We start from the raw sequence: 21,488 nt of genomic DNA, 5'->3' as shown, positions 1-21,488 counted from the left end.
GCAGTATAAAAATAAAATTAATTGTCAAAAAGCTAACTAGCTACCTTCATGCTACGCTAATAGCATTATGCTACATTAGCTGCTCTAGAAGCTCAAGATTCAAGAGTTTTAATGTGTCACATGCTCAGACAGTATGTGCAGTAAAATGCAAAGTGACTGGTCCACAAAGCTGTGCAATAACAATAAGACAATATATGGGAAAAAAATATCTTTAAAAATAAAAAAAAGTTGCCAGTTAGCACTGTAGCACTTGAATTTTTGCAACTTTCAGCCAAACATCCCTGCAGACATGGCATGGTGACAGTAAAGTAAAGCTATAACTGTTGTCACTGGCCCGTTGTAATAACAAAACTGTTTAAAATAAAAAAAACAAAATCAATTTCTGTTTATGTTATGTATCACTGATGTTGAGTTAAAGTCAGAGCAACATTAAAACTTAAAAGTACAGGTAATTTTATGCACAAGTAACAAATCTATTAGCTACTGCTAAAGTGACTCGTGAGGTAAGATTAACTACTTTTTAAGATTTACATTTAGTTTCATAATAAAAAACAAAACAAAACAAAACCACAGTCTGTTAGTCTGTTATGATTTGATTACCCTCCAAATTTGTTCACATAAGCACACTTCGTGTTTACATTTCGTCTTGATATTCAAAAAATAGATATTTTTAAACATACATTGTTCTTAAGGGGGCATCTTTCCCTGGTTTACCCTATAATACACTTAAATTATTGTGGTAATACATTAAAGTCGACAGGCTTTTGTTAATGCAGAAAAATATGAGGGCATTTTCGGCCACTGTAGTAAACAATAACAGGATACAGACAGAATTAAGCTGCTATTTTTAACTTTATGGTTCACTAATTAAAGACAATGTCAAGTTGTTGTGTGTGCTCCTCACTGGTGGAAGAAGCATTAAGACTTTTCAGCAGCACCACATATTAAAAATACTCCACTGCTGGCACAAGCTGCCCTGAAAAAAAGCCTAAACAACCTAAAAACAAATGTTTCAATGCTGAATTAAGTTTAGCCACATTAGGCAACAAATAATATTAATGCTGCTGGTCTCAGTTAGATGCACTTAAATCATTAGAATCCTTTCAAATGGGCATTGTTGTTCAATCTTCAGGAAAGTCAATTTCCATATTTTCCAACTTAAATATTCACTTAAGCCCAACATAAAATGTAAAACAGGATTTTGTCATTACATTTATACCATTCTTCTATTTCCTTTACGCTGTGAACTAAAGGGACAAAATGAATTTCAAAAGTAAACTGCCATAACTCAAACAAAAAGAAAGCAGAGCACTGCAGCTACATCTCAAATACACGTTTTATAGTGTGGTTAAAAAAACAGAGCAAAGCAAATCCCCAGACTCCATGTGGTTCCAAAACAGCCCCGAGTTCCATGTGTGTCAGTTAGTATTTGGTTTTTATAATTATGTAATTTGCCCCTGTCTTGTCAAGTGTCAAAATGTGCTCCGAACAACATTACTACTTGAGTTCATACTGTGCCTACATGCTGAATATTTTCCTGAATATTTTCCTGAATATTTTCCTGAATAATTGCAAACTGCCACACAGAAAACCCAAGGCCAGGTGGTATTCCAGTACAACATGGGCTTTTGTGCAAAAATATTGCAAAGTAAAGCTGCCCTCTAAAGTTTTCTGTGGTGTGCTTTGTTCATGCTTGATTAGGATTTGGAGACAATGGAGTTCCAAAAGCAAATTTTTGCTCCAGGGCTCAGACAAGTTTACCCAGCTCTGCCACTACACATAAAAGTACTGCATTTATAATTCTACTGAATTAGAAGTTCAGAGGCTTTAACAGTAAAGCGCACGAAAACATCAAAAGTGTAGTATTCACTGAGTGGCAGACCCTTTCAGAGCGTTATATTATAATAATTAATTATCATTACTAATACATGCAAGGGAAACAATGCATGATATAACTCTTTTAGGAGTTTCTAATAATCTCTTTTCAACTGCTGTTTGCTATTTGGTGTTTCTAGACCTGACTGCTACCTTTGACACCGTGGATCACAACATCTTCATATCATGTCTTGAACGGTTTGTAGGCATCAATGGCACTGTCCTCAAATGGTTCAACTCATAGCTCAAGTAGCTTCACAGTTCACTTGGATGAACATTCTTTGACTGCAGCCCCACTTACTTGTGGGGTCCCTCAAGACTCCATTTTAGGCCCAGTCTTGTTTTCATTATATATAGTTGAAACCAGAAGTTTACATACACTGTATACACAAACTGTATGTATTTTAGGGCACACCTAAAACATACTGCTTCCTTTTGGGACAACGTGGGAAAATCTAAAGAAATCAGCCAAGATATCAGGAAGAGTGGGCCTCCACAAGTCTGGTTCATCCTTAAGCACAATTTCCAGATGACTAAAGGTTCCACGTTCATCTGTTCAAACAATTATACGCAAGTATGAACAACATGGGAATGTCCGGCCATCATACCACTCAGGAAGGAGACGGTTCTGTGTCCCAGAGATGAAGTGTTTTGGTGTGAACTGTGCGTATCAACTCCAGAACAAAAGCAAAAGACCTTGTGAAGATGCTGCTGAAGCTGGTAAGAGAGAGTCATTATCCACAGTGAAACGAGTCCTGTACTGACACGGGCTGGAGGGATACTCAGAGAGGAAGAAGACATTACTCCAAAAGCAAAATAAAAAAGCCAGACTACAGTTTGCAAATGCACACAGGGACAAAGACCTTAATTTTTGGAGACATGTCCTGTGGTCTGATGAAACTAAAAGTGAATTATATCGCCATAGAGATCTATCTATCTATCTATCTATCTATCTATCTATCTATCTATCTATCTATCTATCTATCTATCTATCTATCTATCTATCATTGTTGCATTTGGAGGGAAAAGGGGGAAGCTTGAAGCCTGAGAACACCATCCCAACTGTGAAGCACGGGGGTGGCAGCATCATGCTGTGGGGGTGTTTTGCTGCAGGACGGATTGGTGCACTTCACAGAATAGATGGCATCATGAGGAAAGAGGAGTATGTGGAAATATTGAAGTAAGATCTCAAGACATCAGCCAGGAAGTTAAAGCCTGGGCACAAATGGATCTTCAAATGGACTGCAATGACCATAAGCTTACCGCCAAATTAGCTACAAAGTGGCTTCAGGACAACAAAGTCAATGCTTTGGAGCGGCCATCACAAAACCCTGATCTCAGTCCTGTAGAAAATTTGTGGGCAGAGCGGAAAAAGGTGTGTGGAGCAAGGCGGCCAACAAACCTGACTCAGTTCCACCAGTTCTGTCAGGAGGAATGGGCCAACTTCCAGCAAACTATTGTAAGAAGCTTGTGGAAGGAAACGCAAAACGTTTGACCCAAGTCATACAGTTTAAAGTCAATGCTACCAAATACGTAAGAAATGTGTGTAGCATTTGACTTTGAAGAAAGTGATGAAAAAATTATCTTTCTCATTATTCTGGCATTTAGCAAATAGAAATAATTTTGGTAATCCTAACTGACCTAAAACAGGAAAAGTTTGGTCTGATTTAATGTCAGACAGTGAGAACAAAAAACAGTCATGTGTCTTTTTATACTGTGTATGTAAACTTCTGGTTTCAACTGTATGCAGCCCTTGGGGTACATTTTTAGGAAACATCAGATTTCTTTTCATTAATCTTTTTAATTAATTAATCAAACAAACAAAACCTTGAACAGCTCAGTCAGATTTGACAGACAAGTCAGCTCAGTGGTCAAAACTAACCCTTATCAGTTAGGACTTATAGTCAAGGTGAAGGCCTATCTCTGTCCCAGAGACTTTGACAAAGTTATTCATTCCTTCATTACCACTCAGTTAGACAGGACTTTTGTAATTGTTTGGTAAAAGATCAGTCATCTTTTCAGCATCTGCAGCTGCTACAAAATGCAGCTGCTTGTCCTCTAACAGGAGAAAGAAAACATGATCACATAACACAAAAACTGGCCTCCTTCCACTGGATTCCTGTCTGTTTCAGAGTTGATTTTAAGATTTTATTGTTTGTTCTTAGGGTTTTAAAAGGGTTGGCATCACCTTATTTAGCAGAGCTCTTACATCATCATACCCCAGTTAGAGCACTGAGCTCGACCAGCCAGATGCTCCTGGATGTTTTGAGATCTGGGAACAAAAATAGAGATAATCGAGCCTTTGCAGTGGCTGCTCTTAATCTCTGGAACATTTTACCTTTTCATTTGAGAGCTGCTCAGAATCTGGAAACTCTTAAGTCACTGCTGAAGATCCACCTCTTCTCTTTGGCGTTTGATTAAAGAGCAGTTTGACACCCTGACTTCATCTCTAATTGTGTTGTACTTTTTATGGCTTTTTACTCGTATTTGTCTTGTATTCATTGTGGTTTTGTGTTTTAAGATTTACTATTTTATTTGTGCAGCACTTTGGCTCCACTCTTTTAAATGTGCTTTATAAATAAATGGGACTCTACTTTTCAGTAAATAATACAAGACTCCATTTTAAATGTAGTCAAGCATGAGTACAAAACATCCTCACATGTTCACGTAAAGCGTCCCAGTGTTAACTTGAGTGGATAGACATTTTACCACTGCATCAGTATTCACGACAAAATTGTGTCAAACTCATCCATTTGCCAATAATACACGGGTCTTTTTCAACGATGACATTACGGCTTGTCATAGCAGCAAAAGCACAGACGTCACCAACATGAACAACATCCTTGTTCAAGGGTCAAGTGTGTACAAAATCAGGAATATGAAACACAAGCAGCTAAATGGAGTCCAGCATTCAATGAATATATTATTCACACCTCCACTGTCTCCTGTGAAAAAAGGCCAGGATACCAGATATATTTTTATTTTTTAGTAAGTCCAGTCATCCACCTACCTCAGCTACAATATAAAAGAGAGCGCTCACAAATCACAGCTATAAAAGCAAAACAAAATCCTACATAAGCATTCACATTTTATTCTAATGTAGAGCATATAATGTGAAGTTATACTTTAGAACTAATTGTGAATTAAAGGCACACTCCATCCCAGACAACAATTTTCATTAATGTTATATTCATTGTTACATCCATCCACCCATCATCTATACACCGTTTAATCCTCACTAGGGTCGCAGGGGGCTGGAGCCTATCCCAGCTGTCTATTACAGGGCTACAGACAGACAACCAAGCACACTCACATTCACACCTACGGACAATTTAGAATCACCAGTTATCCTCAACATGTTTTTGGACTGTGTGTTAGGAAGCTGGAGAACCTGGAGAGAACCCACGCTGCACGGGGAGAACATGCAAACTCCATGCAGAAAGATCCTGGGCGACCTTCTTGCTGCAAGGCAACGGTGCTAACCGCGGAGCCACCCTGCAGCCCTTCATTGTGACAGTAAACTGATTATTTAAATGGTTTGGACCACTAGTCAACAAGAAAATCGCAATTTTAAGTCTACAATTCTACAATTTCGTTTAGCAGATGCTTTTATCCAAAGCGACGTACATGTGAGAGTTGATACAACACAAGCAAGGATCTAGTCAGGAGAAAACAATTTAGATAAGTGTCATAGAACAAGTTCAAATCTGTCATCCTGAGCAATGGAAAATGATATCATAATTTTTTAAAAGATTCTCTGAGTGAAAACGAATAATTAGATTGAAGAAAATGAGGGTCTAACCAAATCAGTGCATAGAATGATAATAAACATCTGCTGCATCCTAATAGCGTCCTTCAAAAGCCCAATTCAGATTTTTGCAGTCATGGATGCTATCTCTATCACATGGATCGACGTTTTAGCGCTACAATTAAAAGTAAATCAGTGGTTATGTGGATTATGCACACAGATCTCTGAGATACTGTCTGAGGAAACGCTGGAGTTCAAGTAATGACAATTGCTACTTTAGGTTTCCTTAAAAGTCCCCTTTTAGGCCTCTTCCTGAGATGGCAGAGCATCATTAAGGAGGCTTGTGTGGCGATAATCAGCACGTGGCATGACTTTCAGGCTTGATTGTACGGCTCCACAGATCGTGCACACATACACAGAGCTATAGAGGGATGTGACAGCTCCCCCCTCAGGGCTGAACGGTCCACATAGGAATGAGACGGTCTTTTTGGGTCGCTGGAGATCGAGACAACTGACACTGCCTGGCTATGTGATGGAACAAAAAGGGATGAGTAAGCAGCAGTGTCCACATAAAAAAGCCTTTGTTAGTGTAGCCTGCCTCACTTTGGAATATTGCACTTAAACTTCATTTCAACTAGCTAATGATGTAAAGAGTAAAATGAATAAACAGAAGACAGTGAAAGTGTTGAACTCATAAAGAAATTAGGGTTCAGTGAGCGAGTGGACAGCAGGTGTTTTGTTTCTGAAAGCTGATGGAGAACCTGCGGGGGCATCACTGACTGAGGTGTGGCCATAAGAGTAACATTTCAGGTCACAGAGAGTGTAGTGTGGCAGCACTGATGATAGGCTGTGATGCAGACATGTGTCTCCATTTTTCTCTATAATTTGAGATTCAGGCCGACAAGACAGCTGTTTTTTTTGTGTGTAAACAGTCATATTTCCTAGTAATTACATTCATATTGGCCAATTTCGCAGCACATATTTACTTCCATTGCCAATATTCAGCGCAAACACAGGAAGTTTGTGTACTGCAGAGGCAGAGAGTGAAGTTGGAAGAGCGGAGAGGTGGATGTGTGTAGCGCTGCACTGGAGTTTGCATGCAATCGCTGACCGGCAATTTTGTCTTCTGTGACTGTAGAGGGAGTTTTCTAAAGTCTGAGAACATAACTAGTAATGATTTCACCGGGGTTATTTCAGCCTGAGCTTCAGACTTTAATTTTAACAGACGTTTGTAACAGTAAACCTGCAGTGTGTATATAAAGTCATCCTCAAACGTATTCACACCCTCGCACTAAAGAAGGAATAAAACAGCTGTCACTGAAATAAGGTGAAACTGACAAAAGTAATAATAAATAAAAATGTAATAAAAATCATGACATTGCTTTTGAAATGTGGTTCAACAGAAATAATAAAAAACAAACAAAAAACAAGCATGATGGGACCTGTAGACTAATATTTAGTTGAACAACCCTTTGAGCCAATCACTGCAATCAAGTGTTTTCTGTAACTCTGTATCAGACTTCTGCACCTGTTGACAGGGATTTTGATTTTTTTAAATTATTCTTTTCCACCACAATTCAAAGCAATGCCATATTTCACTAAACTATAATTTAGCAAATTTTTATTTATTACTACTTTTGTCAGTTTCTAGTTATTTGAGGGACTATTGTGAATTTTGCCTTTTCTTTAATGGAAGGGGATGAATACATTTGAGGATGACTGTAAATATGGAAATTGAAAGATGTGACAGTTTAGATGTGATAAAAAAGAGGCAGTTATGTTGTATTACTGGACAGTTTGGAGGTTGGATCAACTCCATGTGTCCTTGGTTATGTTCCTCGAGCTGTTCCTGACCTGTTTTGGCAATATGGTGAGGTGAAATTATCCTGCTTGTTATTGAGGGTGTGTAATTGATCTGCAACAACGTTTTGGTGAGTGGTACATGCCGAAGTAACATCCACAAGATGCCAGAACCGAAAGATTCCCAACAGAACATTGAACTATAATGAGATGATCAGCGTTATTCGCTTCAGATGGTTTTAATGTTGTGGCTAGATGTTGCATACCAACGCTGCAGTGTGTTAATACTGCAGAAATATTATAACGAGTCACAGATTTCCCACATGAAGGCGTTCATCAGAGGATGTACGGCGCACTCTCTAAAGTCTGTAGCATAATATGTGATGTGGGTCTCTGGAGGAGCTTCAATCAGAGCTTGCTTCTTTTGAAAACTGTGCACAGGGAGTTCGAAGAGGAGGGTGTGCACCAGGCAAGAAGGGTCTAATGAAGGACATTAAAGAGCTGCATAATGACTTTATGATATATGTAGGCGCTGCAGAGCTTGAAAGATATGATGATATCTCAGCCTGCTGCATCATCCATCCATCCATTATCTATACACCGCTTAATCCTCACTAGGGTCACAGGGGGCTGGAGCCTATCCCAGCTGACTTAGGGCGAAGGCAGGGGACACCCTGGACAGGTCGCCAGTCCATCAACATGTTCCAAATCAGGGGCCTATCACCATGCTTCATGTCTGCCAAGCATTCATAGAAATCACTGGCACTGATCAAAATCTGGGGCTGCAGGGTGGCGCAGTTGGTTAGCACTGTTGCCTCGCAGCAAGAAGGTTGCTGGTTCGCGTCCCGGTGGGGCACCGGAATCTTTCTGCGTGGAGTTTGCATGTTCTCCCCGTGCTGCGTGGGTTCTCTCCGGGTTCAAAAACATGTTGAGGTTAATTGGTGATTCTAGATTGTCCGTAGGTGTGAATGTGAGTGTGCTTGGTTGTCTGTCTCTAAGTGTAGCCCTCTGATAGACTGGTGACCTGTCCAGGGTGTCCCTTCACCCTAAGTCACCTGAGATAGGCTCCAGCCCCCCTGCAACCCTAGTGAGGATTAAGCGATGTATAGATAATGGATGGATGGATGATCAAAATCTGGCTTTTGACTGAAATCAAAGCTTTGTCTGCAGATTTTAAAATAAAAGTGGACACTATGCAGAGTTTAAAACCTCCTTTTAAAAAAATATTTAGCACCAAACAACAACTAAATCAGGGAGTTAAATGCAGCCCACAAACTCAGCAGTTCCTGTCTTTGGGAGAAGAAAGAAGAAGAAAAACAAAATGAGCAACATTCAAACTTTTCCGTGAGCTCCCTGAGGGGGGAGAAGCGTGCGTTGATGGTTTACCCTGCAGTTATGAAAAGCGACCACAGCTCCGCTCAATGAAAGCATTCTTCATTCCGTGCGGCTGACCAATAACTTCTCTCCCTTCTGAGGTCCATGTTTGACGCGTCAGCCAGGCGCACCCACTCGCACATCTCAACCCCTCCGCAGCCAGACGCGGAGTTTAGTTTGGATGGAACTCGCGGAAAGACTACACATGCTGCCGAAAAGGAGTTTTTACACCGCCGAGAGAGAAGTCACAAGGACGAGGCCCAGGGAAGAAGAGAGAAAAACGGAACTGAGGAGGCGAAGACTTTGCAGCCGCTTTGGTTTGGATGCCGGCGTTTGGATCAAATAGTGAGAAAAGAGAGAGGGGCGCACTTTTGGGTAAGCGATGCACTTTCTGCCTCAAAGCCGGAAGAAAAGAAGAAAAAAAAACAAAACACTTTATCCCATTAGTATGCCAATAGTGTGTATGTGGCACCGACTATAGCTACTCCGAAGTGTGATCCCCTTTTTGCAGACTAGATATTTGTTATATAAGTTGTGTCCTGAGATGTGTGTGTGTAGATTCTGCAGGTTCTACTTGATTTGCATTGGCTCTGCATTCAGTAGTCTGTTCAGGCATGTTTTTAATTGTTCTATTAGTCAGCCACAGATTTAAATAAATAAATAAATAATCTAAATAGTTTCTCAACTGTGCATTCAAACGGAATATCTGGATGAACTTATGTCCAACAGTTTCTAAAGAACAGATTGTGCTTCTTCTTCTTCTGTTTTAACTTCTTGATTGATAAAGTGTCTGGCTGCTCTACTAATATTCTTTTCAACAAGTTTTATTGGCAATAGATTTGTCTCCTTTTTAAACAATACTACTTTAAAAAAAATCTTAGACATTGATGGTTAATTCATATTCTTACTGTTGTTATAATAGTTTGAAACTTGATTTTTTACCACATTGTTTACTTAAGCTGTTGTTTTTCATACTTCAACAACAGGCTGCATATGAATACATTTGCATTGCGTAATGGAGACTAGAAATAGCCCAAGAAAAACATGTGTGTGACGTACCCAGCATTCACCTCAGGAAAACTGCTTTTTATTTTGCCTCGAGGTTAAACTGTGGCACCCATAGGAGCCCTACTCTGCCCTTTGTAATGACACTAAATAGCTGAGAAATGCGAACCTTTCACCCTTTTTTGATAAAGATGAACAATGGAACGCGTCTTTCTTTCACTGCGATAGTAAAATCTGGTATAACTTGTATATGTGTCGGTTCCTCCCTGTTTACTTTCAGAACAAACCGCATGAATCACATTGTGTTTTTTTCTTTTTTGCCTCATTTGCGTAGCATCTCACTGTCCACATTGTTGAACTTAATGGATGTTGACACAGTGTTCCAGGGGACACACCCAGCTTTAACTTCCAACACAGGAACTGAATGACCGGAAACAGGGACAAGATAGACGGCCAGGTCCTTGGAGAAAACAAGCCGAGCAAAATCACAAAGAGTGCGAGGTGAGAGCATGTGTTAGAGGTTGGATATAATACGAGGCGGTTGCTTACAGGAATGCTTCTAATCATGGTATTTCCCTTCCCACAGATAACCACAGCACACATCCTTGCAGCAATGGGTGACTCCAGCGAAGACTACAGAAACTACACCTATGACTATTACCTGGAGTACGGCGACTTGGAGGAGCTCGAGGTGGACCACAAGCAGAGGGAAACGATGCACATCATCTCAGTGGTCATCTACATCGTTTCCTTCGTGCTTGGTCTGATCGGAAACGGAATCGTCATTTGGGTGACGGCGTTCAAAAGCAAAAAGACAGTCAGCAGTGTGTGGTTGCTCAATCTAGCCATGGCAGACTTTGTGTTCGTGCTTTTTCTGCCCTTCTACATTGATTACATCCTGCGGGACTTCCACTGGGACTTTGGCGTGGCCATGTGTAAGATCAACTCATTTATGTCTGTGATGAACATGTACGCAAGCGTGCTCTTTCTCACTGTGCTCACTATCGACAGATACGTCTCTGTGGTCCATCTTAACTGGTCGCAGAGGTGTCGCACCGTAGAGAGAGCCTGGACCGTATGCGGGTGCATATGGGCGATAGCTGCCATCATGAGCTGTCCGGCTCTGATCTTTCGCGACACCATGCGGTTACATGACAAGGTGGTGTGCTACAACAACTTCCTCCTACAGGGCGAGCACTCGGAACCACACACAGCACTCATGAGACACGTCACAATCGTGGCCATCCGCACCACCGTAGGCTTCCTTCTGCCATTTACTGCCATATGTGTGACATGCATACTTTTGACAATCAAAGTGAATCAATCCCGGGGTTCAGTTCGCCTGTCCAGCTTCTCCAAAACCGTCACTGCGGTAATTCTGGCCTTCTTTTTGTGCTGGGCACCTTTCCATATTTTTAGCTTAATGGAGTTGTCCATACATTCCTCATATTACCTACACAGCATACTGAAAGCGGGATTTCCTCTCGCCACCAGCTTAGGCTTTTTTAACAGCTGCATCAACCCCCTGCTGTACATGCTTCTGGGCAAAAAGGTGCGTCACATCCTGAAGCGCGCCTGTCTGGATATAACAAAGAGTTCACTCAGAGAGCTCAGCCAGTCGATCTCTGCCACTGAGGTAGAATCTGTGCCGGGAGTTCATCAGGACAGCGTCCCGGAAGATTCTGTGGTGTTGTCAACTCTATGATTGCAACCATCGTCAGACATGTGCGGCTGTCTATGAAAAACAAGTGGTTAAGACTGAGGATTACTGAGGCCTAAATATGGAAGAGTATCACAGCTCCTCCTTAGTGTTAAGATTTTCCTATTTTGTTTCATTTGTAGAGTAACGCCTAGTTCAACTGACAGTTACTCTCAGTGGAAAAGCTGAACAGAGCTGTATATAACATGCACATGGCGTTAAAATGTATAAAATATATCATTTATTTTGCACAAGCCAAGTTATCTGCACAGATACAAAGCAAGATAAAGTCATTTTAGATGATCTACAGATAATCTGCATTCATTTTTATATAATCAAATAATATTTTTTAAAAACAAATAATTATTTGGTTGCAGCGTCTCAGTTGTGAGCTGCTTTTCTTTGCCCTCTATAATGAACTACCAGCCATGTGTTCTGGACTGCTGCTCACACCAGACGAGCAATTTGAAGACGTCTCTTTGGACGATTGTGATGATTTTTCACGATTTTTTGGCACAGATCAAGGAAATATTTTTAGTCGCAGCTCTTGATCAAAGGCATTTTTCATATTAACTGATATTTCTATGTACCCTTTTGGACTAAGGTATCTGCTCATTAACACTCAGTAGACTAGTGTGGCTCTTAAGGATGACGTATGACGCAGGTATCTGATTATAGTCTGTAATGTAACATTATTTTGTTTTTATACAGTTTCATAGTGGCTGCTCCAATCATGCATTAAGATTTTTTTAAGTAGTTATTTTATTGTAATATATTTAAAGTAAATAGTGTATATCTTAATAAATGGTTTCTTGGGAACAGTACTGCACTTTGCTTGGGCGTCTTCTTTTCTTTGATTCGATGCTAACCGAGTTTAAAGAGGAGGCTTTGATGTTTTTATGTACACACAGACTAGACTTTCCTGGAGGGTTTAGAAAGTATGCACAGGCCTGACATAAATCCAGATGTGCATTTCCTATTTCCTGAGGGTCTGTTTACAAATGCAGTCATTTCCTGCATTTCCCCCCCTTCTCACAGCGACTTGTAAGGATTACATCACTGGACTGGAAGGATTGTACATCTGTGTGAGAAAAAAAAATGCACAGAAGACCAACAGTTTCATCTTTTTTGCAGGGCTAATGCCCATTTGGCACTTTATAGACAGTCCCAGACCCTCCAGATTGTCTCTGCAGACAGATGTGCTCCTTTGAAATGGCTGAAGATAACCTTAAATGTATCCTCAAAGCACAGATTGGATCTGAGGGAGAGACCTGGCTTGTTGCTGCCACATCACAACAGGCTGTCACAGTCTGGTGTGGATGAGACGAAGCTGAGGGTTCACGTGAACTCACCTGTCACGGTGACTGCTGTCTGAATAACTGCATTGTCAGATTAGCCAGCATTTGCAGAAAAGTAGCTCGTCCTGTTTGGATTATGGCATACAGGATTACTTAATCCGTGACGCAGCAGAATAGTTGAGACAGTGCGCAATCTTGCGTCGCAGTCAGTCTCATGAGAACAAGGTGAGTCAACGGTCCCTGCAAACTACACAAACTACACAAATTTGTGCCACGAACGTTACAAAAGCGTCGTTGTATGTGAAGTTTAGCTGCTGGGTTTCGGTTCAGGTTCGTTGCGTTTTGTTTATTCGGAGCGTTAAGTTTGAACGGGCAGATGGATTTGATAGATGCTGAAACACCGCTTCACACGATGACAGTTTTAGTTTTTATTATCACTTATTGCCGCTACGATATGACAACGTAGCCAGCCTGCTAACCGTTATTAGCTTGTGGTATTTTGGCTATTGTACCGTTACCTGCGGGTTGCATGATATTACGTGAGATTTACAATATTTTTCGGGATGTCAAACCACGAACTACATAATTATATTTATAAAACGTACGCTGAATACCACAGACGTGTATTTTTTTTAATGATATATCGGCTGCTGTTGATAACCAACGTTAGCTAGCTTACTTCTGTTTTTGTTTTGGTAGCCGCATGGAGGCTAACTCGGCTAACATCTATGCTATGGTGCGTCACCCACCAACTCTGAGCATCTTAAACGCCCTGTTGAAACTTGTGAAAAACGTTGTCAGATCGTAGAGCCGACGTTAGAGACCTTACTCATGATGTCGTCTTTCTGACTGTCTCCCAGCATGTTGCGTTTGCCCATTGCGAGCCGGAGTCTCATCCCAGCAGCTATCACCAAAGGAGGGGCGGCTGCAACTCACAATGGTAAGAATATGTCACTTCGTCGGATAAATAATTGGTTGTGTGTTTTCTGTTTCTACACAACAGCCATCTTGTCAGTTGTGTGGAAGTACATTCGTGCCTTGCACCCTTGTTACTTTGTATCACTGATGGATTACAGGCAGGATTACAGATCTGCCAGCTCCCACATTTGGTGCCAGGGTGTTGGCTCAGGTTAAATAATGGCACTGTGTGTCACTAATTTGTCAATACTATGGATTGCCATGACTTTGTTGTTATGTGTTGTGATCTACACGGTGTGCTAGATTTATTTATTAAAAATGAAAGTCCTTGAAAGGGAAGTTTTCATTAAAAAGGGTCTCCTGTCTGTGTTGAAGCTCGCACTGCAGCCACAGCAACAGCAGCTGCCAGTAACCTGCTGGAGGTGTTTGTGGATGGGAAGCCTATTATGGTGGAACCAGGGACCACTGTGTTGCAGGTAGCATGACAAATTTATGCGCACAGTTCTCAAAAGGGGTTAAATTTCCAGCCATTAGTCACGGTATCCACTGCAACAGTGTGTTTTTATTCTGTTACAGGCATGTGAGACAGCAGGCATGCAGATTCCTCGCTTCTGCTACCACGAACGCTTGTCAGTTGCTGGAAACTGTCGTATGTGTCTTGTGGAGATAGAGAAGGTTCCTAAGGTATGTTTTAGGCCCCATGTGTCTTCTGTTTCTGCTCTGGAAAGGCATGCATGTCTGAGACAGGGCTGTGCATTCTTGTAATAATCAGTATTTCTGTTTCACTTATCTTCTAGCCGGTGGCAGCTTGTGCTATGCCTGTCATGAAAGGCTGGAACATTTTAACCAATTCTGACAAAACAAGGAAGGCCAGGTAGGATCAGTCTCACAAATGAAAAAAGTTTTAGGCTTTGTGATGTTATACATGTGTTGTAGAGTTAATATTGCTCTGTAGTTGTATCTAATCGTCTATAGGCTATTCTTAATTGACTTAATATGATAACCTAATCTGTTTTTTGCAAGTTTATTTCCTTGCAGTGAAGATTTCCTTATATGAAAATAACCTAAAAATAATTTTACATGAAACTGTTGTTTAATTTTCCACAGAGAGGGTGTGATGGAATTCCTGCTGGCTAACCATCCCTTAGATTGTCCAATTTGTGATCAAGGGGGTGAATGTGATCTACAGGTAAATCAGAGATAATCACCACCACTGTGAATGTGTTCTTCATGGTCTTGAGTGTTTGTGTATGTTTGGAATTTAGACATTAAAGATTACCTAATGATAAGTATAATTTTGTGTTAAGGACCAGTCCATGCAGTTTGGGAGCGACAGGAGCCGCTTTACAGAGGGCAAGAGAGCTGTGGAGGACAAAAACATTGGCCCCCTCATTAAAACCATCATGACTCGCTGTATCCAGTGCACTCGCTGTGTGCGGTGAGGCTCACTTTAATGTTAGTAAAGCAAGTTGAGTTATTTTATGAATTTAAAGTATTAAAACTTGTACATTTTTTGCAGCTTTGCCAGTGAGATTGCAGGTGTGGAAGACCTGGGCACCACTGGGAGAGGCAACGACCTGCAGATTGGGACTTACGTGGAGAAAATGTTCATGTCAGAGTTATCTGGAAATGTCATCGATATATGCCCAGTGGGAGCCCTGACCTCTAAACCATATGCTTTCACTGCCCGCCCTTGGGAGACCAGGTTTTTGGCTTGTGCTCTACATCTTGATTTACTTTTTAGGGGGTAAATATGTATCTGCACTAATACATTCCCTTTGGTTTTCTGCAGGAAGACTGAAACCATCGATGTTCTGGATGCGGTGGGGAGTAACATCGTGGTGAGCACTCGTGGTGGTGAGGTGATGAGAATTCTGCCTCGTCTTAATGAAGACATTAATGAGGAGTGGATCTCGGACAAAACCAGGTTCCTTTCATATGACACAGAGGTCACATCATAGAAATGGATCTGTGTATCAGGTTTGCGTCATTGCTGATCTCATCGCTGCTATTTCCACTCTGACAGGTTTGCTTATGATGGACTTAAGAGGCAGAGGCTTACTCAGCCCATGGTGAAAAATGAGTCTGGGCAGTTGGTTTCAACATCCTGGGAAGATGTGCTGACTCGAGCTGCTGGAGCAGTATGTTACTCAAGCCTGAACAGCCTCCAGTGATGTTTCGATATCAAAACAGTGATTTAAAACCAGTGGTTTTGATATAGCTGCCCTGAATAACATCTGTTTTATTTGACAGTTGCAAGGAGTTGAAGGAAATGATGTTGCTGCTGTTGTCGGAGGTTTGGTGGATGCAGAGGCTCTCGTTTCCCTGAAGGACTTGCTGAACCGTTTGAATAGCGAGAACCTGTGCACTGAGGAGGTGTTCCCCATGACCGGAGCCGGGTAAGATCATACAGAGGTGGAAACTGATCGTAGTGCAAATCAAGTTTGACAAGCACCGATGTTATGTTTCTCATTTTACCCTTGGCTTTTCTAGATCTGACCTTCGCTCAAACTATTTGCTCAACACTGGAATTGCTGGCATTGAAGAGGCTGACTTGGTTCTTCTGGTTGGCACTAATCCACGCTATGAGGCGCCTCTGTTTAATGCACGGATTAGAAAAGGGTAAATTGCTGTTAATACATTGTTTATGGCTGTTTAATAGCAACAAAAGTCAGAGAGATGGTAAACAAAAAAAATGCTGTTTCTTCGATACGATATTGTTTTCTCTGCTACAGCTGGCTGCACAATGAGTTGCAAGTGGCTCTTGTGGGGAAGGAAGTTGACCTGAGCTACACATATGATCATCTTGGGGAGTCTGCCAAGATCCTGCAAGAAATTGCTTCAGGAAACCATCCATTCTCCCAGGTAGCATGTTGAGCCCTCTCAGTTATGAATGTCATAAGTCAACTAGAAAGACTTTCTAATTTCATGTTGTTTATCTCCTCTTGCAGGTTTTGGCTAAAGCAAAGCATCCTGTTGTTGTCGTAGGCAGCAGCTGCCTGCAGAGAGAGGATGGAGCTGCGATAATGGCCGCTGTGTCGACTATTGCTCAGAACGCTCGCGTCAGCAGTGGGGTGGATGAAACCTGGAAGGTTCTCAATGTGCTTCACAGGTCAAAGTCATGGAATATTTGTGGAAAAGCTTTCTGTAGCTTCCGGTAACACGACAGGGATTTTTACTGTAATGTATGTGCTGCTTTGCTTGCATCATCAGGGTTGCCAGTCAAGTGGCTGCACTTGATCTTGGGTACAAGCCTGGAGTGGAAGCTATCAGGAAGAACCCACCCAAAGTTCTGTTCCTACTGGGAGCTGATGCTGGCTGCATCACTCGCCAAGACCTCCCCAAGGACAGCTTGATAATTTATCAAGGTCAGCTTTTTAAAAAGTTTTTGTTTACTACACAACAGCAGAAGCTAATCTACAAAAGCTCAAAGCATATTGTATTTACTTCACTTTATCACATTTGAGACAGGCAGTGTAATTCCTGACAAATCATCTTGTGCATGTAGAGAAGGTTGTCCACGGAAAATACGAGTAAAGAAACTAAATGAATGCAGATGTTTCCATAAAATGCACAAGAGGTCACTGAATGGTTTAATTTAGGTATGAAAATAATGTGAAGCGTATTCTACATGCTTCACAGTCATATTTTGGACCAGTTCTTAGACAGTGCCCTCCATTACCATCATTAAAATGTCCAATAAACAGTTTATACTAGCGTAACTTTATGAATAAGTTTGAATGTTTGCCATAAGTTATTTAAGAAAGTAAAAATGTAATATATTCTATACTCGTTACATGCAAAGTGAGTAAAGTAAAATAATTTGCCTTTTTTCCATTTTAATTTTGGTGATTACAGCTTTAAGCTCATGAAAACCAGAAATCCAGTATCCTAAAAGATTAGATCATTTCATGTGGAGTTTAAGGAAATTACTGTTCAATCAGTATAAATACTGCGCATCTCTCGGTCTAGTTCGGTACTCACAACCACAATCATGGTGAAGACTGCTGACTGGAAAGTTGTCCAAAAGACGATCATCGACGCCCTCCACGAGGAGGGTAGGCCACAGGATGCTGTTGCTGAAATGGCTGGCAGCTGGCAGAGTGCTGTTTCGAAACATATTAATGGAAAGTTGCCTGGAAGGGAAAAATGTGGTAGGAAAAATTGTACACAAGCAACAGGGAGGACAGGATTGTCAAGAAAAGTCAATTCAGGCACTTGGGAGAGCTTCACAAGGACTGAGGCTGATGTCAGTGAATCAAGATCCAGCAATGCAGGAGTTTACCAGGAGATTTTAGAGCCCTGCATGCTTCTATCTGCTGACAAACTTTATGGAGATGCTGATTTCTTTTTTCAGCTGCACTTAGAATCTGCCCACAGTGCTAAAACTACTGCTAAATTGTTTACTTGTTTATTATTTATTGCTGTGTTTGATTGGCCGGCCACCTCACCTGACCTGAACTGCATAGAACCCAGAATGGTTATGAGGAAGATGAGAAACACCCGACCCGAAAATACAGACCAGCTCAAAGTCGCTATTAAGGCAATTTGAGCTTCAGAAACCGCCAGCAGTACCACAGGCTGATCGCCTCCATGATACAATAATTTGTGGTAAAAGAGCCCTAAAAAAGTATTGATTGTGTAAATTAAAATACTTTTCAGAAGTGGGACATTTCTGTATTGTGAATCCTTTTTTTTAATTGATCTTAGAAAATATTCAAACAATCTGAGATACTGTCATTCTAACTTTCACGAGCTATAAGTCATAACCATCAAAATTAAAAGCAAAAAAGACTTGAAATATTTTACTTTACATGTAATAAATATAGAATAAAAATTAGCCTTTATCATCAATCATATTCTATTTTTTGAGATGAACTAGTGTTTGAGGAGTGCATGTGAGAGAAACTAAACTTACTTAATTTCAGTACCTTTTTTTTCTTTTTTGGAACTGCCCAGGTCACCACGGCGATGTTGGCGCACCAATGGCTGATATCATACTTCCCGGAGCAGCGTATACTGAGAAATGTGGCACCTATGTGAACACTGAGGGCCGTGCCCAACAGACAAAGGTGGCTGTGACTCCTCCGGGCTTGGCCAGGGAGGACTGGAAGATCATCAGAGCCATATCGGAGGTGAGCTGCAATACAGGCTAAACAGGCTATGTTAAAGCAAACAGAAGAAGACTTAATGCTGTGTATTTTTCTTTCCCCTTTCAAAGCTTTCTGGAGTGACTCTGCCATACGACACTATCGATGAAGTGCGTGATAGACTGGCAGAGGTTTCCCCAAACCTGGTGCGATATGATGACGTTGAGGAGGCCAATTACTTTAAGCAGGCTAATGAGCTGTCTAAGGTCAGCAGTTATCTTTCTCTGCCATGTGTTTAGTTGGCCAGTGAGAAGAAACTAATAGAGCTTGACACAAATGTTGGCTTGTAAAGTTGATTTATCTTCGTTTGTCATGCCATATGACGATGGCGGTATCTGGCTTATCTCTTTCAGGCGGTGAACCAGGCTGTCCTAACTGAACCTTTAGTCCCTCCACAGCTTACTGTGAGGGACTTTTATATGACAGGTGGGTTACCAGTCATCTGTACTATTCTATGTTTCTCTTCTCACAACCTGGGCGAAGATTTTCATTCCAAAGTCCTCCAAGAATCACAGCAATGTATCAAGTAGCTAATTTCAAAATAACCACGTTTGCTTTATTTTCATAGGGCGAGCACTAATATAGTAATCCCACATATTGTAACATACAGCCAAAACTAATTTGCAGCGTGTCCTCAGCGAGCACTAATACACGAGGCATTTTTGTCTTTCCAAATGGAATAAGTCCAAACGTTTCCCAACAGCAGTGTTATTATTATTATTATCCTCCCTGAATACAGTAATAGTTTAGGGTGTCGTGTATTTAGAAGAAGCATTCTTTCAATTCCAGCTCGGCAAACTTGGCCAATTTGACATGCTGTGTTTATTCCTGTGCTAGAAAGTGTTCTGTTGCTCTGCAGTTGAAGACGGCAAGACGGCCACATCACCTACAGTGGTCTCGAATCTTTTGGAAACTACTGTTTACGTAGCTGCCAAGCATTTGCAGACAGAGCACACGTATTAAACACCTGTAATAGTGTCAATTACAGTTTTTTTAATTTACCCTCAAATTAGGTTTAAAATCACTTAAAAAAAAAAAAAAGATATACATTTAGACTGAGTGGTGTTTATTCTGATGCTTTTTGATTGAGCTCTTACTCACGATAATGTTGGAACAAAAGGCTTCTTTTAAAGGCACCTGTTTTGATATCATGGATCCAGACTGCATGTCTTGTGGTATAAAGTGGTATAAATATTTGGACAACCGATGGTTATTGTATAGCAGGAGAGAACAGAAACGTAATGAAATATTATCTATTCTCACAGTAGTGCTGCTAAAGTGATGTTAAAGGTGATGGTAATTTGCCATGAGGTCATGGTAAATCAGCTCAGTTTGTGTCCATTAGTTTATTTTATGACAAGGATAAGACACATTTTGCCAAAAAGAAAGGCTTTGGGGGCATTTTTAGTTTAAAAAATAAAAATTTAAGTGTGGTCAGAAAAAACATTGGATTTGATATGCAGTGGATTTCAATAGTGTTCAAGAAATTCATATCAAAGTAAGAATATTACAGAGTAATGCTGGCCAGAAATCCCTTTAGAGGCCTGTGTTATTCTTTACATTACGTAGTGTTAAAGCATTCTTGTAATAATTTTAAGATCTTAGAGTTATTTCATTGTCATACTGGAGAATATCCAAACTAATTACCTATACCTAGAATTTCCAAATAGTATTACAATGTTGTAGTTGTTTTCATTCAAATCTTACAGTTCTTCCATTCTTACAGTGCACTTTCCAGCCAAATTTTGAGGAATTTGAGGCACTATGAACACAATGCTCCTTAGTTTAAAGCTTGTAGCCCCAATCTTGTCAAGCTCTTTTTTTTTTTTTAATTACAAGTTTACCTACAAAACATGCAACCAAAGCACTCCTGCAACTTTACCATTAAACTTGTAAGATATTCCACTTTTCAATTTCATAGAGTCGTAAACAAACAAAACTTTTCTAGTTAGGCCTAGTTACTATGTTAATTTTTGGTCTTCAAAGTGGTGTAAGTATGCAAATTTTAAACCTGCCCTCAATTTTTACCCACAGATCCGATAAGCAGAGCCTCCCAGACGATGGCGAAATGTGTGAAAGCTGTCACAGAAGGAGCTCAAGCTGTGGACGAGCCGGCCATATGCTAAAGCACAATGGATAGCAATCCAGTTCTTTAAAAATGATACGCACAACTCCTATATTTGCACATTCCTAGAAACATGTTTATTTGCACTTGTGTTTTCCCGTAGTAGATGTTTACCCCGTAGCAGATGCCTCATTATCTAAACGCATTATGGACCTAACATACCTGCAGAAACATGTGTAAGTGCTACTTGAAGAGTGAAGATGTCAGCCTAGATTGTTATTACAAATGACGTTGATATTTTTAGTAGATGTGACCAAAGATTTAATCTTTACCCCTCAGAAGGTAAAACTTGTCTTCCTGTGAAATTACCAGCAATTAAAAGTGTTAAGAATATATTTTGCTTAAGGTATACAGAGTTTATAGTATTCCACGTGTAGCTATTTGTAAATGTGATATAAATTAATAAACTAATTTTCTGTAGTAAGATTAATGAATCTGTGCAAACCCAATATTTAAGTTTGTTCTAAAAAAAAAAAAAATCTAAATATGTGTTGAT

General features: G+C 40.5%; 2 protein-coding genes across 4 annotated transcripts; both read left to right on the top strand.

The window, feature by feature from the left end:
• Positions 1-8,944: 8,944 nt before the first annotated feature.
• Positions 8,945-12,325, top strand: cmklr2 (chemerin chemokine-like receptor 2). Of its 2 annotated transcripts, none has more exons than XM_008282507.1 (3): positions 8,945-9,172; positions 10,181-10,303; positions 10,389-12,325. In XM_008282507.1, the coding sequence occupies exon 3, from the start codon at positions 10,416-10,418 to the stop codon at positions 11,505-11,507; it is 1,092 nt and encodes a 363-aa protein (XP_008280729.1). In that variant the 5' UTR covers positions 8,945-9,172; positions 10,181-10,303; positions 10,389-10,415; the 3' UTR covers positions 11,508-12,325. The 2 variants fall into 2 exon arrangements, with proteins under 2 accessions (XP_008280729.1, XP_008280728.1); XM_008282506.1 differs by having other exon boundaries at positions 10,137-10,303.
• Positions 12,326-12,811: 486 nt separating this feature from the next.
• LOC103357794 (NADH-ubiquinone oxidoreductase 75 kDa subunit, mitochondrial) lies at positions 12,812-21,422 on the top strand. Of its 2 annotated transcripts, none has more exons than XM_008282503.1 (19): positions 12,812-13,024; positions 13,660-13,739; positions 14,093-14,193; positions 14,294-14,401; positions 14,515-14,591; positions 14,825-14,906; positions 15,025-15,155; positions 15,237-15,422; positions 15,510-15,644; positions 15,744-15,858; positions 15,971-16,116; positions 16,211-16,339; positions 16,453-16,582; positions 16,669-16,829; positions 16,931-17,085; positions 18,677-18,852; positions 18,939-19,073; positions 19,221-19,293; positions 20,902-21,422. In XM_008282503.1, exons 1-19 carry the CDS (start codon positions 13,014-13,016, stop codon positions 20,991-20,993), a joined length of 2,223 nt encoding a protein of 740 aa, XP_008280725.1. In that variant the 5' UTR covers positions 12,812-13,013; the 3' UTR covers positions 20,994-21,422. The 2 variants fall into 2 exon arrangements, with proteins under 2 accessions (XP_008280725.1, XP_008280726.1); XM_008282504.1 differs by lacking the exon at positions 12,812-13,024 and adding an exon at positions 13,069-13,129.
• The last annotated feature ends 66 nt before the right edge of the window (positions 21,423-21,488 follow it).

The sequence above is a fragment of the Stegastes partitus genome, unplaced genomic scaffold (assembly GCF_000690725.1).
Source record: "Stegastes partitus isolate 25-593 unplaced genomic scaffold, Stegastes_partitus-1.0.2 Scaffold274, whole genome shotgun sequence".
NCBI classification, from domain to species: Eukaryota; Metazoa; Chordata; class Actinopteri; family Pomacentridae; genus Stegastes; species Stegastes partitus.
This window is presented reverse-complemented; position numbering and strand designations above follow the sequence as displayed.